Consider the following 17,537-nt stretch of genomic DNA (forward strand, 5'->3'; position numbering starts at 1 on the left):
CTTCTCTCCAAAGAGTAAAGCACTAGCTCCCTTAGTCTCCTCTCATAATACACTCTCTAAACCAGGCATCATCCTGGTAAATCTCCTCTGCACCGTTTCCAACGCTTCCACATCCTTCCTATAATGAGGCGACCAGAAATGGACACAGTACTCCAGGTTGTGGTCTAACCAGAGTTTTGTAGAGCTGCATCATTACCTCGCGGCTCTTAAACTCGATCCCACAACTTATGAATGCTAACATCCCATAAGCTTTCTTAGCTATTCTATCCACCTGTGAGGCAACTTTCAGGGATCTGTGGATATGAACCCCCAGATCCCTCTGCTCCACACTACCCAGAATCCTACCATTAACCTTGTACTCCGCCTTGGAGTTTGTCCTTCCAAGGTGTACCACCTCACACTTCTCCGGATTGAACTCCATCTGCCACTTCTCAGCCCAGCTCTGCATCCTATCAATGTCCCTCTGCAATCTTCGACAGTCCTCCACACTATCCACAACACCACCAACCTTTGTGTCGTCTGCAAACTTGCCAACCCACCCTTCTACCCCCTCATCCAAGTCATTAATAAAAATCACAAAAAGAAGTCCCAGAACTGATTCTTGTGGGACACCGCTAGTCACAGCCCTCCAATCTGAATACACTCCCTCCACCACAACCCTCTGCTTTATACAGGCAAGCCAATTCTGAATCCACACGGCCAAGCCTCCCTGGATCCCATGCCCTCTGACCTTCTGAAGAAGCCTACCACGTGGAGCCTTGTCAAATGCCTTACATATCTCAGGACAGACTGACACCAACAGAACCACTCTTAAGAGGGTTGCAATAAATTTTAAATAAACCCGGAGCAACCACTTGTTTCATAAAAATAATTCTATGAAAATAAAGCCACCTGATGGGGGCTTGGTTGTCACAATTTCCCCTCAATAAGATTGCTACGGCCTTGTGTTGGCACACTCACTGTAACCCTTAATTCTCAGAAAATACTAGAGATTCTTGGCCAAATTTGGAGAGTTCTTTGGAGGGTAGAAGACAGATGATGTGCTGTTGCTTTAAAAGAGTTTCCATTATGTCCCTAGCTCTTGTAGCCTTGCAGATTAAGTTTATATTTAATTTTCCCTTTGAAATTTACTATATTAAGTCTGCTTCTTTAAATGCATTCCAAAAATTGCTGGATTAAAGCTTTCATTTCCTTCCTGTTTTTTTTGCCAATTATCTTTAATCTGTGTCTGCCAGTTACCAACTCCTACCAGGTGAAACAGCTTCTCCTTATTTACCATTACAACTCTTCCTGATTCTGAATATTAAATTTTCCCCTTAGCCCTTCTCTCCTTGGAGAACAATTGTAAATAGAGTAGAGAAGCTGAAATCCTGGTGCTTAAACTACATTTTCCAGGATCAGTTTTCAAAATTCCCCTTGCCACCCTGAAAAGTTAGAATGATTCCATCCTGCTCATTTCAAACTTAAATCCTCCTGCACCTCTTGTGCAAAACAGGATCCTCTAGATCATGTCCTGTTGATAAATTAGGAATGCAAGCACTGTTGCAACTGGGTTCTGACTATGGTGGTCCCTTACTGTTCCCTTTTGTTTGAACCCAATAAAACAAATTCACCCAATACATTCAGAGAATGTAGGCCAATTTATTAGATGCCCAAAATATGAAGGAAATATTTAACCTACACTTTCAAAACTAATTGAGACAGTGCAGAGTAAAGGTTAGCAAAGGTCCACAGGTCTTGAATTGGACGAGAAACTCTTAAATCCATACAATGTAAGCTCAGGAAGTGGACTTAGTACAAATATGGAGTAACAAAGTCTGTAGAATAAGCTTAAAATGGAAGCTTTGCCAGAGACAAAAAGCCAGGACTTTAAATTCTAGAGCTATACAGAAGGTACATACTGTATGTTACATTAAAAAAGCAGTGTGAGAATGCAAAACAGTGCATTATAAGCAATGAGAATTTCTTAGTTCTCTGTTATTCTCTCAACTTTAAGTGCTAAATAGGGAAGACTGGACTGAAGACAAATTATGGCCTCAGTGTGGAGGAGGAAAGTCTTCATTTCACTTTGCATGGAAGGGGTTGGGGGAGGGATGGCGGTGGGGGGGGGGGTAATACTGATATACTGAAAGGAGAGAAAGAGAATATTTGAGTCTTTCTTTTTCAAAGAAGTTAAAAAGTGAGACAGTGATTGTCAATATGGAACTCTGACTGTAAAGAGGCAAGGCTGTGATTATCATAAAATATGGTTACAGGTGTGGCGTCAAAGGAATGGAAAATTGCTAATGTAGTATCATGTTTAAAAAAAACAAATGAATAGACTAACTACAGAGCATCTAGGCTATCATTGGAGGCAGGGAGTAATTGCCAGTAATTGAGAGGGGCAGCACATCAGCATTTAGTTAGTTGGATCAAAGGATAGTCAGCATAGACTTGTCATAGTGAGGACTTGCCTGACAAACCATGCTGAATCTGATCAGGAAGTCACAAGGAAGGTTGGAGGATAGTGCATTTGATGTGGTCTAGTGGATTTTTAGAAAGGGATTGCTAGTGGATAATGGCATTTTGTGTCTGGAAGGCTGCATTTCACAGGGATCAGTACCAGGTGCATTTTTCTTTGATATATAAAAAAGGATGTGGATTTACATGTATGGCCCAGGAATAATACCTGCCTAGGATATCAAAGTTGGCAGTGAGGACGATATTTCCATTTTGCTGGAGAATTTCAGTGGCAAGATTAAGTGGTTGCAAAAATGTAAGCATGACTTCAATCCAGAGGAGCTTAAGATAACCCATTTGGGGAGGGCAAACAAACTGAGTTAATATATGAATGGTAGGAGACTGTGTAGAGGAACACTGGGATCTCTGTCTGCATGTGTACAGTTGTCTGCAGGTAGAGTAGGCAAAAAGGCAAACCAGATATTTGCCTTTATTGGCTAATGCACAGAATATATAAGCTGTGGGTCATGCTAAAACTGAGTAAAACATTTCTTACCATCTCTGCTCAAATAAAGTGCACAGTTCTTTTTAACTGCAGGGAGTATGTGATAACAGTGGAGACGATGCAGAGATTATTCAGGATGACTCATTTGACTGAGAAGTATAGTTATTAGAGACACAAGAGATTCTGCAGATGCTGGAAATCTGGAGCAAAACACACAAAAGGGTTAAGACCCTTCATCCGAAACATTGACTGTTTATTTCCTTCCATAGATGCTGCCTGATCTGCTGAGTTCCTCCAGCATTTTGTGTGTGTTGTATAGTTATTAGAGGAGGGTTTTTGACACAAGACTGATGGGTGACTATAAATGAGCTGTTTGGAATAAAGAGGCCTCATTGTGAGACAGGATGGGCATAATTCAGGATACTAATTAGTTGATATTCATTTAAATGAATTGATTAGAGAATTGAGAAAGAAATCCCTTCACCAATGGAGTAGTGGGGCTCTGTTACCTTCAGCCTGAAAGGTGAGGAGTGGGAAAGGTGACAGGCGCCCTCAACATTTAAAGGCGGGAGGCGATGAAACCAACAAAGAATGCACTTAATTGTGTCTTCAGCAATCTATTTATTGCAGAAGTACCTGTTGCATGACAACATTGGGTACGAGTGACCACTGTGTAGTGTGGAGACAAATTTCCATCTTCTCACCAATGACACAGTAAATAGGATGGATCCAGAACAGATCTGGCGACTTGAAATTGGCATTCATTAAACACTACGGACTATCAGCAGCTTCAGAATTGTACCTGACCAAAATCTGTTCCATTTCCCTCACTCCATGATTACCATCAAACCAGTGGACCAACCCTATCTCTGAGGATTGTGGAATGACTTACGAGCAGCAGTAGCACAAAGTCAAAATGAGGTGCCAATCCAGTGAAGCTGCTTCCCAGGACCACATGTAGTAAAAGTGGAAGGCAGCATGTAATAGACAAATGTGAGTGATCCCACAACCAATGGACCCCATCAAAGCTCCTGCCATTTCCAAGTGTGAATTACGGTGAACAATAAACAGCTAATGGAAAGAGGGGGCTTGAAAAACATCCCTACACAAGTATAAAGTTTGGCATTTGAAAATAAAAAAAAATGCAGATGCTGGAAATCTAAAACAAAACCAGAAAATGTTGGAAATACTCAGCAAGTGAGGCCCCATCTGTGAGAAGGGAACCTTAATCAGGTTGGAGATCCTTCATCAGAACTGAGAGGGAAACCAAAGAAGCTTGTAAGGCTGCAGGGAGGGTGGGGTATCTCTGACAGGCTGAAACTGAGGTGACAATGGGGATTAGCTGTAAACAAATTTATCTGGTCAATGAGTGAATGGGAGCAGTTAGTGAGAACATAGACAAACGAACAAAGACAAAAGAACATAGGAGTTGCAAAAGCACAGGAGGGCATGCTCAGCAGGTAAGACTGGGCATGTCCTCCACTCCCAGGGGGAATAAAACAAACTGAAGTAATATCAGAGACAGGTGACTGATACAAACCGATATAAGACCCTAAAGGGGCTTGACAGAGTAGATATTGGGATGTTTTCACTAGTGGGAGAGTCTTGAACAAGGGGACATAAAGGGCCGGTCAAGTGAGGTACATAGAAATTTCTTCTCTCAGAGGTACTAAATCTCTGGAATCTTTTGTGCCAATGGGTAATGGAAGCTGAATCATTATGTATTTAAAGTGGAAGTGGATAAATATTTAATAGATCAAGGAATATAGGGGTATGGAGAAATGGCACAGAAGAGGAATATAGGCCAGCATAGAATGGGCATGGTCATATTAAGTGGTGGGGCAGGCTGAAAGGACTTGATGGCCTACTCCTGCTCCTATTTTCCTGTGTTCTTGAGAAATCAAATTACCTGAAATTGTAGGATTCAATGTGGAGTCCTTGAATGCTAAAGACATTGTTGAAGCATTTACAACCAACTTCAGGATATGCCATCACAGAAACCGCTCATTCATTCGTTCTCCATGACATACACAAATTGTTTTATTCCTACGTTGAGACTGACTGCTCTGGACAACACGTGACTGATGCTGATATTCAGGAACTCCGATAAAATTAAAGTTAATGGAATAAAAGGGAAAATAGTCCACTGGCTGAAATCATTCATTCAGAAAGGAAAATGGTTTGTTTTATTTGTGAGAGGTCATTTATCTCAGTGCCAGGATATTGCTGCAGGATTTCCTCAGGGCAATGTCCCAGGCCAAGCATCTTCAACTACTTCATCAATGACCTTCCCATAATCAAGGAGTTAAAAGTTGGGGATGTTTGATAATTTCACAATATTTAATTTCATTTGCAATTCTGAAGAAAAGGAACTAGAGTATGCCTGCATGTAGGACACAGACAACTATCAGGTATGGTTGCCAGGTAGTAAGTTATATTCATGCCACATAAGTTAGAGAAGATTATGGCCTGGCACTAGAAAAGGTCAAGCCACTTACCCATAATATTCAACAGCTTTACACTGCTGATTGCCCCACATTAACCCTTTGGGGTCACTAGTAACCAGAAACTGGACTAGCCACATAAACAGTGTGGCTACTTGAGCATATACCTTTTGTGAGTAATCCCCCTCCTGACTCCCCCAAAAGCCTTTCCACAATCAGACTGTAATGGAAAAGTCTTCATTTGCCTGGGTTGAGTGCAGCTCTAACACTAAAAACCTTTACACAATACAGAGGAAACAACTTGCCTGACTGGCACTCTATTCAGCACCCTAAACATTCACCTATTTCATTAGTGGCATAGCATAGCTGCAGTGTGCACCATTTAGAAAATGCACTGCAGTTACAAAGTCCCAACAATTATGTTACAAACAATTACAAACTCCCAACAACTATCAACAGAATCTACCAAACATGTGGTTTCCACAATAATAGGACAAGGGGAGCAGACCTATGGCAGTGCTGTCACCCTCAAATTCCGCTCTAAATCGCACGTTATTCCATTGAAAATATGCCACCTCTGCTTCAATACGGCTGCTACTAAACAGCATGAAGGGAGTCACTTCAATCACGTTGCTATACTTAACTGAAACCAAGTCGCCACCACTTTCTCAAAGACAATCTGGGATAGGTATTAAACATGGGCCTTTCCAGTAAAGTCCACATCCCAAAACAATCATTAAGAAAAAAGCCCTTCTGTTTCTCCACCTCCCCGTGGTATCAGTTTAAACCAGCACCTCGAGGCCAATCTTCAGCCAGAAATACAACTCTTGAATTCCTGAAAAGGAAAACTGATGGTTGCTCGAAAAGAAATACAGAAATACAACAGCTGCTTTTGCTTAGATCAATCCAATCAAACGTACTCGGATTTGCCAAATAGTCCTTACTCTGTTGTAGCATTTTGCAGAACCCATTGGAAAAGATTATAAAAGGGCTAATCGTTTGGAATTAGTAGCTCACGATGCCCCCTGCTGGAAAGTTGATGAACCAAAGAAACCTCACCATAGAAATATTATTTATTCAACTCTGCTAACAAGGAAAAGCAGAAATAATTAAAGTATTATTTGAAATAAAAGGAATATAAAAGCAACCCAATTTTTTTGAATTTTTTTTTGAAAGACGTTTCCTGACTGACATTGCATCTTGCAGAACAGCAGGATTGTCAGGGTATTGACCTCTACGCTCGCTTGTATTTTAGCCTGTACGGTTTTTTTAAAAAAATGGAAACGACGTTGTTCCCGCTGAAAAGTCACCACCTAATTTACCGCTGAAGATCACAAATTTTATTTTATTGGAGGAGGGGTCAAGTTTTGCTTCTTAATGTACACACCAACCATAAAACTCTGGAGGATGTCAAGACTGGTAATCATTGATGTTGAATGTTGGGAATTCTTCGCAGGAACACTTCCGTGACAGCAGCACCGGCATTATGTTTACTACAGAGTGCTGCCAGCATTATGTTTACAATTGGGTCTCTTGGAAACACTAGGGACGAGAGAACAAAGCCTTTGAATTGGACACAGCCGCATCGAGTAGGGCAGAAATCCCCAAACTTGTCGAGAATGAATAAGGCAGAGGTTGTGATTCTGAATATTGGGGGGGTGAAGTACTCCACCTCTGCTGGCACCCTCAAGCGGTACCAAGACTCCAAGTTAGCACGCGCGTTGGAAGGAGGTGATCCTGACTTCCGAATAGCCAATGGGCAGATTTTCGTTGACAGGGATGGCAGTCTATTTCGGTACATTCTGGACTTCTTGAGGACTCGCCAGCTCGACCTTCCTTCTGCTTTCTCCGATTACGACAGGCTGGCGAGGGAGGCAGAATTCTACAACTTGCCTTTCTTGGTTGAACTTCTCAACCAGGATCGGCTGAAGCAAAGGCTCGAGATCCTGGAAGTGAGATACTCCCTGCAGGAAACTTACTCCTTCTTCAGAGTATTCTGTTCCTGTAACAGCACCATTGAAACATTAGCCGGACGTATTATGGTGTTTGCAGAGCAGCCTGGCCAGAGCTGGGATCATTCCTCAGTTCAGAGACCCTTGGTTCCGATTCCACTACAGAGACCTTCTCACCACGATCTCGTCTTTCAATGTGGAACTGATTATTCAGCTGGAGACGAGTTCTCAACAAGGTAAATAGCCCGATCTACAATACCCGATGGTAGATTGTGTTGCTCTTAGGTCGCTGATAACCCCAGGCTAGGTACAGTGTGTGGTTAAGCTAATTCTTGACTTTCCACCTCCCCCCAACGGCTCAGCACTGAACCCAGTGACGAGGCGCAGAAGCAGTGCACCCAGCGACTAGATGCATTTTGCATCCGATCGCTCAATATTTTGGGTGGTATACGGAATGAAACCCAGATTTAATCAAGATTGGTGATCCCACTTATCTAAAAGGGGTGACTGGTCTTGACTGAAAGGGCAAACGCAGATAATATCATGTCCTAATTACTTCATGTTTCACATTCACTTCTAGCTTTTAATATGTTTATAAATAAAATTTAGCTTTTATAAGTTATTTGAATCTACTTTAACTGTTTTTACATGTCCCTTTATCAGACGTGTTTATAAGCAGTTCAAGTATCTTTTGTCAGTGGTGGAAGGTCATTAGGTCAAGGATCCACCTTCTGAGGCCTAGTCGCCACTCTCAGCTCACTCCACCCAGCAGCTTGATCGATGGCAGGGCCCTAAAAAGCGTGACCATTGCAATAGCCTGGGAGTATAAAGGTTACAATTCTATAGTGGAAGGATAAAGACTTGAGTGTATCTTTGAAGGGGCAGGGCAATTTGAGAAAGCCATTAAAACCTAGAATTCTTTCTGCCTTTTATAAGTAATAGAATACAAAGATAAGGAGTTTATGTGGAACATCTGTAAGACAGGGGCTTGACCACAGTTAGCATATTGCATCACTGCACTATGGCAGTCCTGGACAGGGATTTAGCATTGTGTGCCCCACCCTGGGTGGAAGAACTTAAATTACGTGGATAAAGTGGAGAAGCTAGGATTGTTCTTGCAGAGAGGGTTGAGAAGTGATTTGGTGAAGGTGTTCAAAATCATTAATGGGTTCTGGAACAAGTGAAAGAATATTGGATTAAGGGTCATGGATTTTAAATGACTGGTAAAAGAACCATGAGAGGCATGAGATGGGGAGAATACATTGATCAGGAATGTGCTACCTGAAAGAATGCTGGAGGCATATTCATTATTTAGTCATGTGATAGAGAAAGAATATCAGAGAAAGAACTGAGTAATTGGGCTGGATAGATGGCTCAATTAACCAGATGACCTGCATCCAGGCTGTAATGATTTGGTGAATCTAATAACTTCCCTTCTAATATTTCAAAATGTATAGCAGCATATTTGTTTATCCATTACCCGTGAAATACATTGAAAAATAGTCACTCTTCAACCACAGAAATGATGGCAATCGATGGATATTGACCTGTTCTTGCTGAATTTGGTTGAACCTGTATTGGGTAGGCCACTCTGGAGAACTCTCAAGCTGTTTTTTTTAAATGGTGCCACAGCATCTTTTTCATCAAAGGAGCCTTGATTTACCATCTCATAGATGAAGTCTATGAGATGGTAAATCAAGTGTACCTTATTGCACCGCACTTTCTGTAGCTGTGACACTTTACTCTGTACTGTTATTGTTTTTACCTCTACTACATCAATGGACTCTGCACTAACTCAATGTAACTGCACTGTGTAATGAATTGACCTGTATGATCAGTATGCAAGGCAAGTTTTGCACTGTACTTCGGTACAAGTGGCAATAATAAACCAATACCAAGTAACCTTCTTTACTGTCACTCAGAAGCTACTTGAATTTCTACAGGATTCACTGACTTATGGCTTTGAAGGCACCTCATAGCAAATGCATTATAAAGACACTGAGTATCCACAGAGCTAAAGCTTTTCACCAGGTCCTGCATGGTAGACTGGAAGGTGGAATCACATGGGATCCAGGGTGAGCTAGCCAACGGTATACAAATTGGCTTGGTGGAAGGAGTCAGCGGGTGGTAACAGAGGGTTGTTTTTCAGATTGGAGACTGGTAATCAATGGTGTGTCACAGGGATTGATGCTGTGTCTTCTGTTATTTGTCATCTAAGTTAACAATTTGGATGAGAATGTAGATAGCATGATAGTAAGTTTGTGGATGACACCAAAATTGGTGGCATGATGGACAGTGAAGAAGGTTGTCTAAGGTTACAACAGGATCTGGATCAAGTGGGAAAGTGGACAAAGGAATGTCAGATGGAATTTAACTTAGACAAGGGTGAAGTGATGCATTTTGGGAAGTTAAACCAAGGGAGGATTTACACAGCAAAATGACAGGGCTTGAGGAGTGTTGTAAAACAGAGAAACCTAGGGGTACAATATCGTAGTTCCTGAAAATGGTGACACAGGTAGACACAGTGGTGAAGAATGCATATGGCACGCTTGCCTTTAACAGATGGAGTATCGAGTACAATAATTGGGACATCACGTTACAGCTGTATGGAACATTGGTGACACCGCACCTGGAATATTGTGTGCAGTTCTGGTTGCCATACTGTAGGAAGGATATGATTAAGTTAGAGAGGGTGAAGAAAAGAATCACAAGGATGTTGCCAGGACGGGAAGGCTTGAGTTAGGCTGTGTCTGTTTTCCCTGGAGCGAAGGAGGCCAAAAGGTGGCTTTATGGAGGTAGATAATTACCGTCTAATTTCCTAGTCTAAAACTAGAGAGCACAGGTTTAAGGTGAGAGAGGAAAGATTTAATGGGGACCTGAGGGCTAAGTTCTTCACACAGAGGGTGATGGGGATATGGAACGAGCTGTCAGAGGTGGATACAATTATAATGTTTAAAAGACATTTGGAGAGGTTCATGAATAGGAAAAGTTTAAAGGAATATGGGCCAAATGCAGGCAAATGGGACTAGCTCAGGAAGGCAGCTTGGTCGACATGGACGAGTTGGGCTGAAAGCCTATTTCGGTGCTGTGTAACTCAATGATTCTTTGACTCTAGTAATGATATGCCTTGTTTGTAGGACAATAAAATGTCATATTTCACAAAACTTTCCTCTAAATTAATTGGATACCTTTGTGATTAACAAGCATGTATTCCCTTAACTGAGGTTATTAAATGATCTATTTCAGGTATGTGTCCATTCGACCAGATGAAAGAAAACTTATCAATGGCTCGAATGTCCTGGGATTACTCATAGACACTTTACTGAGAGAAGGATTTTGTCTTATAAGCACCAGGACAGTCTCTCCCACTGAGAAGATTGAATGTTACACATTCGAACGAAACAGGAGAACTGAGCATCTCAGCACATCCAATGGGCAGGGAGAAGCAAGTACCAATGTAGTACATTTTCAAGCAAAAAAATCACAGTTCAGAAGGAGGTAACACAATTAGGAACTATTAATGAGTTGGAAAACAAGATTGCAACAGAATCCATCTTCTTGATCATGACAAGATGAACTTTTTTTTGGCCTAGGTGATGCCTGGGAAGCTAACCTTAACATGAAAAGGAGAGGAAAAAAAAACTGTAGATGCTGGAAATCTGAAATAGAATCAGAAAAGGCAGGAGATACTCAGGAAGACAATGACCAAATATAGGGAGAAAGAAAAACAGTTAACCTTTCGGACTGATTATCTTTTATGATTTGTTATGAAACTACTTTCCCAGGCAGGCACTGAGCATATATTTTTTCATATTTTGAACCAGGACAACAGCAGGGCAAAACCCTAGAAGAGTTAGAAATTGGCAAATCGTGGCTTAAACAGTAAGTCTACACGAGTCTCATTGGTGTGGAAGACATAGATGGTCACATATTTCACTTCTGGCATCTCTGCCCAATGCCTTCCTGCTATGTGGAAAGCAAAAAAAAACACCATTTGGCTTTAATAATTAAATACTAAGCAGCAATATTTAGTACTTTAACGGGCTGTAGTATTTATGACAACAAAAATGTTTGCCTTCAGCTTCAAGTACAGCATGCTCCAATCAATGAAGGTGTGAAAGTCACACAATTCCTCTTGCACCATTCAAGGAGAAATTAAATAGCTCATTAATGAAACGTTCTGGCCTAGAAATTGAATCATGTAGCGCTGCGTAATTACATTGTTATGCTTACATGTGTCAAATCTGGACCTCGGAAAATCAATACTATATTGCACAGAAAAGTGGTGCTTCTCGGAGTAGGAAGCCAAGATCTTGACCTTCGTCGGTGCAAAGAATGGAGGTAATCAAGTGGCACACCGCTGGACATCCTCAGCCATCGTTGCAACTTGCTTTAAAATGCAGAGAGCACGCGGAACTCGATGGTGTCCGCATCATTAAAAGTCCGAAGATGGAACCAGTGAAGGAGGTCAATTCCATAACATTGACAAAACTAGCAAGGTGATGATGAGGGCGTGGCGGTGTTGGGAGTACCTAAAGTTTCACAATGTCACCCGGGTCTGGACATTCAGTGGGCTGCAAATCCCTGTGCGGATCAGATTGTACTGCTGCTGTCAATGCTTCCAGACTCTTGGGAAACACAGTCTGCTCCTGGCCGAAATGGTGTGAGTCTATCGAGGGAATAAAATTTTGAAGGCCTCAATGTAAGCAGAAACCTGGTGCATTCACCATTCCAACGCGCGAATGGCGACGCTGGCCGGCATGGGCTGTACACATTGGAAGTAATGTGCATTCGGCTCTGCAAAAGCGTCGTGAGACTCACCCATGCTCTTTCACAGCGGCCAGGCAGGCTGTCAATGTGTCATGCACTTCCACTTGTATCTAAATCAATCATTTGTATTTCCCAATGTGCAGATCCCATTATGTTGACACACATTCTCTCAGTCCCTTTGGCACAACTTCAGCTTTAATTATTAAACGAGCAACAAGTAAATAGTGCTTTGATAGTCTATAGCGTTTTAACGATAGAACAGCAATATTTGACTCCCTTCAAACATAGCATGTTTCAGTCCAACAGTGAACTCGCACTCTTAATTTAGCCCGTTCAGACTTTACGGTGCCGAGGTGTCAGTTTTAATGACACAATGTCACCTCCCCTCCCCGCACCCCCCCCCCACTCCCCCACCCCACCCACTCCCCCACCCCACTTCCCTTTGGAAGGTGCTCCTAAATTGGTGGGTGTGGTGGTATAGAGAGAGAGAGAGAGATAGAGAGGGGGGGGGGGGGGTAGAGAGAGAGCTGCAACGATTGGGGCCGAATTTCTCCATACAGTTTTTGCAGAAACACTATTTAGGCAGTGTTCCAGACTCTAGCTAGGGTCCGCGGGAAATCGCTGGTTTGTTTGTATGAAAAGGAACTCTAACAAAGTAAATATCCCGCCCTTCCCTCTGGATATGAAGGTTTACTGGTGCTCAGCCGAGGAGAGACGCTTGATTATAGTTAGCTTTCCCAGTAACAGTCCGATGCAAATCTGGTAGTCTTCAACTTTTCTGTCAACTGTTATAGAGTATGTGCTATTTAGCCCAAATGCAATGGGCTGCACTTAAGAGTTACTCCAGAATATTAGCGGGAGACTAATCGAGTCTCCTCTTCCATCCAATAATATCATGGCTGATGCAATCTTGGCTACACTATTCTCACGCAGTCTCTCCATACCGTTTGGCCTCCTTGTAGTTCACGGGCCCATTGTTCTGACTCAGAGAAATACTTGGCATATCCAATGAGGTCATGATTTTTTTCTTCCACCGTTCCCAGGTGCAGGTTGAATCACTGCAGCCACTTCCTGTCACCTGCATTACTGCGGTAACTTCTGAGGGCGAGGACACGCCTCGTCTGCAAAGATTTACAGGCAGGTATTTGTAAAAAATGGGATTGCCCCCTCCTCTGCACTGCATTCCGTGGACACATTTCAAAACATAGGACATACATTTCCATCAGCGCTCCGGTTCTGCAGGGATGCCCTGTTAAGAACGGGTATGCCGGGGTCAGCTAGCACGGGAATGGGTTAACAGGTAGGTGGTGCTGAGTCACTAATCACTGTGAACCACGCATTAACAGGCAAAGAAGTTTGCTTTAACCCTACATAAGCATTTTTATAGTGATCGAGTTGAATGCCGCATCAAACTTGCACCAATGAAGAGGCGTGGATTTATTGTGCAACGAAAAAGGAGCTGAATGTAGGGCATGGTACATACTCCTCGCATTTACCGATCATCATTCTTACTGGACAACAACCAATGAATGAATACGCAAACCATATAACCTCGAATTCAAAACATGCATCAAATGGGTGCCAAACGAAGTTAAATAGAGAATGTATTCTTTAAATATGTACAATAGTCTTTTTAGATCGATTCACTAATTTAAATTTATAATGGCTGCATCCATGTAAATATCACGGGTTACCAGTAATTTGAATGAATTGTTTGATCATTGTGAATATCTGTCAGCGATGAAGTGTCTTCAGAGACAGCGCCTCTTCCTTGGATCTGTCCAATGAGCAAATTATCCACGGGGTTTTTCACAGCTTTCATCACAGAAATATGTCGACTTCTGCAGGGATGCCCAAAAGTCTTTTGTGCCGCAAACATTCTGTGATTTTGCAACTGGAACTTTTCAGAACTAGATATTACATTGTTATCATGATAATTAATCCACGATATTCATGTCTTCTTTAGAATTATTTTTTGTCAGATCACTTATTTATCAAGTCATTTGATCTTACAGTTTTTGAATTGTGTTCTGAGTTTACCATCTTGAATCTAGTTAAGAGACTACAAATAAATAAATGGGTGTATTGGAAAATAACTGCAGTGACAGTGGGAAAAGTCAAAGTGAAACTGCTGAAAAATTTTAAAGATGGTCATCTAATAATGCAAAATAATTGCAGAGTAAACGACTCCAACATCTTCAGACCAGAAAAAATTCTCTCTCAGTTACGAGGTGCATTGACATCCAGTTAGAGAGTCAAAGTGAAGTGCGGCCTAAACCGCTCATATCAGTGGAGTGCAACATACAACTCTTCCGGCCCGCTCCAAGTTAGAATCAAGCAAGCACCAAGTAGATGAGAGGTTCGACCAGTCGGCTTAGGTTTCCTCCACCTGGATGCAAAACTTATAACATTCCGAGCTTACTACCTAGAATTCAATAGATCTTATGTTATTTGACAGCCCTCCATAATATGGACACACAGTCATCTAGCACTTAACTGAACTCGCCAGTTGCCAACTTGCAATTGCCTCATTGCCAGTACGAGTTTAAAGCACCGACTATTCCAGACCACTCAACTCTCTAACTAATCACTTAATTTGTCGTGCAGTAGATTTCTGACATATCATCCCCGCAAAGAATCCTGGGTTCACGGCTACGTTGACAGAAGAATTGAAGACTAATAGATAGGCACAGGGCTGTCACTGGAATAGTTAACGACTTGGCACAATACTAGTAAACCTTTATATACAACGGGCAGGATAGGAATCATTCTTTCGCTCTTTTCATACAATCCTCTGAGTCTATCAATTGATCTGTTTCTCCCACCCTAAGTTTGTCTGCCTCTTTTCTGTCTCCTTCTCTCAAGAGCGTTGTACCCAGTCTCTCTTTATATCGCCCTTTTCGGGGGGGGGGGGGGGGTGGAAGAGATACTTTTCTTTTGCACATTCCGTTCTGTTCTCCTAGTTCTTTCCTCTGCATTCTTTCGCTCAATGCTTAGCGGAGTCTATCTCATATGAATACTTTCTCTCTATCTCTTTCGTGCTTTCCCTTACTATCTTGCTTTCTCTTCCGTGTCCGCGCGCCTGTGAGCGGTTTTCTGAATTTCTAGTTGTTTCTCTGCTTGTGTCTATTTTTCCTTTTTGCCCCTGTCCTTATCTAAATGAATGCGTGTTTATGTATGTTTCAGCGCGTTCTTTCTCCATCTGAATACGCCTATATTTCTTTTTGAATATTTGTGCTTCTTCCTGTTCTCACTACTCCTTTCTCGTTCCCCGTGACTGTTCCTTTATTTTTGCTCTCTTCCTATCTTCCTCTCCCCTACATCTCCACTTCCCACTCAGCCCGTCTCTCTTGCTCCAGCTCTTTCCCCATCTTCCTCCCCACCCCTCGCTCCATCCCCTTCGCTTCCGCATTCTCCTGTATAAACACTGTCAACGTTTAAATACACCATTCGTATTAACGTACATTATTTTGGAATGAGATACCGGGGGCACAAAGTGCAAGCGTGCTTAACACACGTAAAGAACTGGACTGAAGGAAGACTGTGATAATAGTGGGCACTAAGTAGCAGTTGTCTTGAGACTGGCAATACTAGCTAGAAAGTTGGGTGGAGCAGTGGCAGATGGAATTTAATCCAGACACGTATGAGGTAATGTATTTTGGGATGTCAAATACTGCCAGAACATGAATAGTTGATGTAGGAACCTTAGGAGTGTTGACATACAGAGACACCTTGGAGCACAAGTCATACCACCCTGAAAATGGTGACACAGGTAGACAGGGTAATGTAGAAGGTGTTTGGCATGCTTGCCTTCATAGGCATGGCAATGAGCATGAGAGTTGTAATATCATGTTGAAGCGGTACAAGATGTTGAGTAGGTCAGACTTGGACTATCTATTGTGTACTGTTCTGGTAATCACATCAAGTAAGGATGTGACAGCAACAGAAAGAGTGCAGAAGAGATTCACCAGGATGTTACCTGGAAATGGAAGGTTTTAATTATCAAGAAGCAATTTTTTAAATATTTGAAGACCATTTTCAGCACTGGAGGATGAGAGTTCCATAGACTCATACCCCAAAAACATTGAACCTCACTTGTCTTAAATGCCAGGTCCCTATTTTGTTTTGAAAAAGTGACCCATAACTATAGATTCTCTCACCAGAGAGCAACTTCCTCTTCAATTAACCCTGTATTTAACCTTTATATTTTTTTTAGTCAAATTGATCATTGTGAAATAATGAACAAGGCTGGGTTTGGTACAAGTTTTTGAAAGCATTGTCATTTAACACAGTACTAAAAATTGTATAACTGTGAACTAGAAAGGACTTGGTTACAAAAAAAAGTGCCCGGAGTCTTGCTCATTGCAGCCATTTGAAACATTGTCACCCAACTGTATGCAGTTACCTCTCAACTGTCAAGTACCATTTTTCTCCATTTTGTACTTTGAATCTTTTACAGGAAATTTTCCACGATTGTTTAACTCTAACTCAAAATTATCACCCAAGTAGGAAGCTTAACCTCAATTAGGAAATTTATGACACCAAAGGCAGCTATTTGGTCAGTGTTGTCAGCTGGGCAAAAGATCGTTGCCTAGCATACTCTTGCTATTCCTGCCTTCCAGCACTCAGCTTGCAGCATTGTAGGTTATCGATCTTCAATTCCACATCAACAGGTTAAGTGTTTTGAAGGTTTCTATCTCTACCATCCTTTCATGTCTACCACCCTCAGGTGATAATATTCTCTCCTCTAATCTTTATTAATTTTAGATCTACACATAGGTCTCCCCTGCCACCCACCCCCTACCCTTTTCCCCAGTTTTGATCCAAAGCTGAGAAATGGGTCCTTCCTAATTGCACCATCTAGGACCTTCAATTTATTATACCTTAATTGTCTCCTCAGTTTAAAAACTGTAGTTTATCCAACCTTATAGCTATAATTTTAGTTACGTCAACTCTTTCATAATCTCTTCACTATTTTGCTGCAATGCAACCAGAAATGTATACAGTACTGTATGGTCTTGTTATAGTCAGAATTATACACTACAGAAGGCCCATCAGCCCAACTCATCCATGACCAAAATAGCCACCTAAACTAATCCCATATGCCTGCATTTGGCTATATCCCTTTAAACTTTTCCTATCCATGAACCTGTCCAAATGTCTTAAATGTTGCAATTGTACCTGCCTCCATCACTTCCTCTAGCAGCTAATTCCATATACTCTCCACCTGGTGTGGAAAACTTTATTGCAGATCCTCTTTAAATCTTTCCCCTCTCACCTTAAGCCTCTGCCCTTCAGTTTAGGAATTCCCAAATCTAAACCCCCATGGATGTCAAGGAACACACATGGCTCAGTAAACAAAAAAAGGAAATCTTCATGATCCATCTTTACTAATTTCTCTTTCTTACTACTAAAATTTATCTTCTC

The 17,537-nt window shown here is 41.8% G+C and overlaps 1 protein-coding gene across 1 annotated transcript; it reads left to right on the forward strand.

Moving 5' to 3' along the window:
- Nucleotides 1-6,874: 6,874 nt before the first annotated feature.
- Nucleotides 6,875-10,887, forward strand: LOC127569906 (putative potassium channel regulatory protein). Its single transcript, XM_052014951.1, has 2 exons — nucleotides 6,875-7,576; nucleotides 10,587-10,887. Exons 1-2 carry the CDS (start codon nucleotides 6,903-6,905, stop codon nucleotides 10,840-10,842), a joined length of 930 nt encoding a protein of 309 aa, XP_051870911.1. The 5' UTR covers nucleotides 6,875-6,902; the 3' UTR covers nucleotides 10,843-10,887.
- The last annotated feature ends 6,650 nt before the right edge of the window (nucleotides 10,888-17,537 follow it).

This window comes from Pristis pectinata, chromosome 4 (genome assembly GCF_009764475.1).
Source record: "Pristis pectinata isolate sPriPec2 chromosome 4, sPriPec2.1.pri, whole genome shotgun sequence".
Taxonomy (NCBI): domain Eukaryota; kingdom Metazoa; phylum Chordata; class Chondrichthyes; order Rhinopristiformes; family Pristidae; genus Pristis; species Pristis pectinata.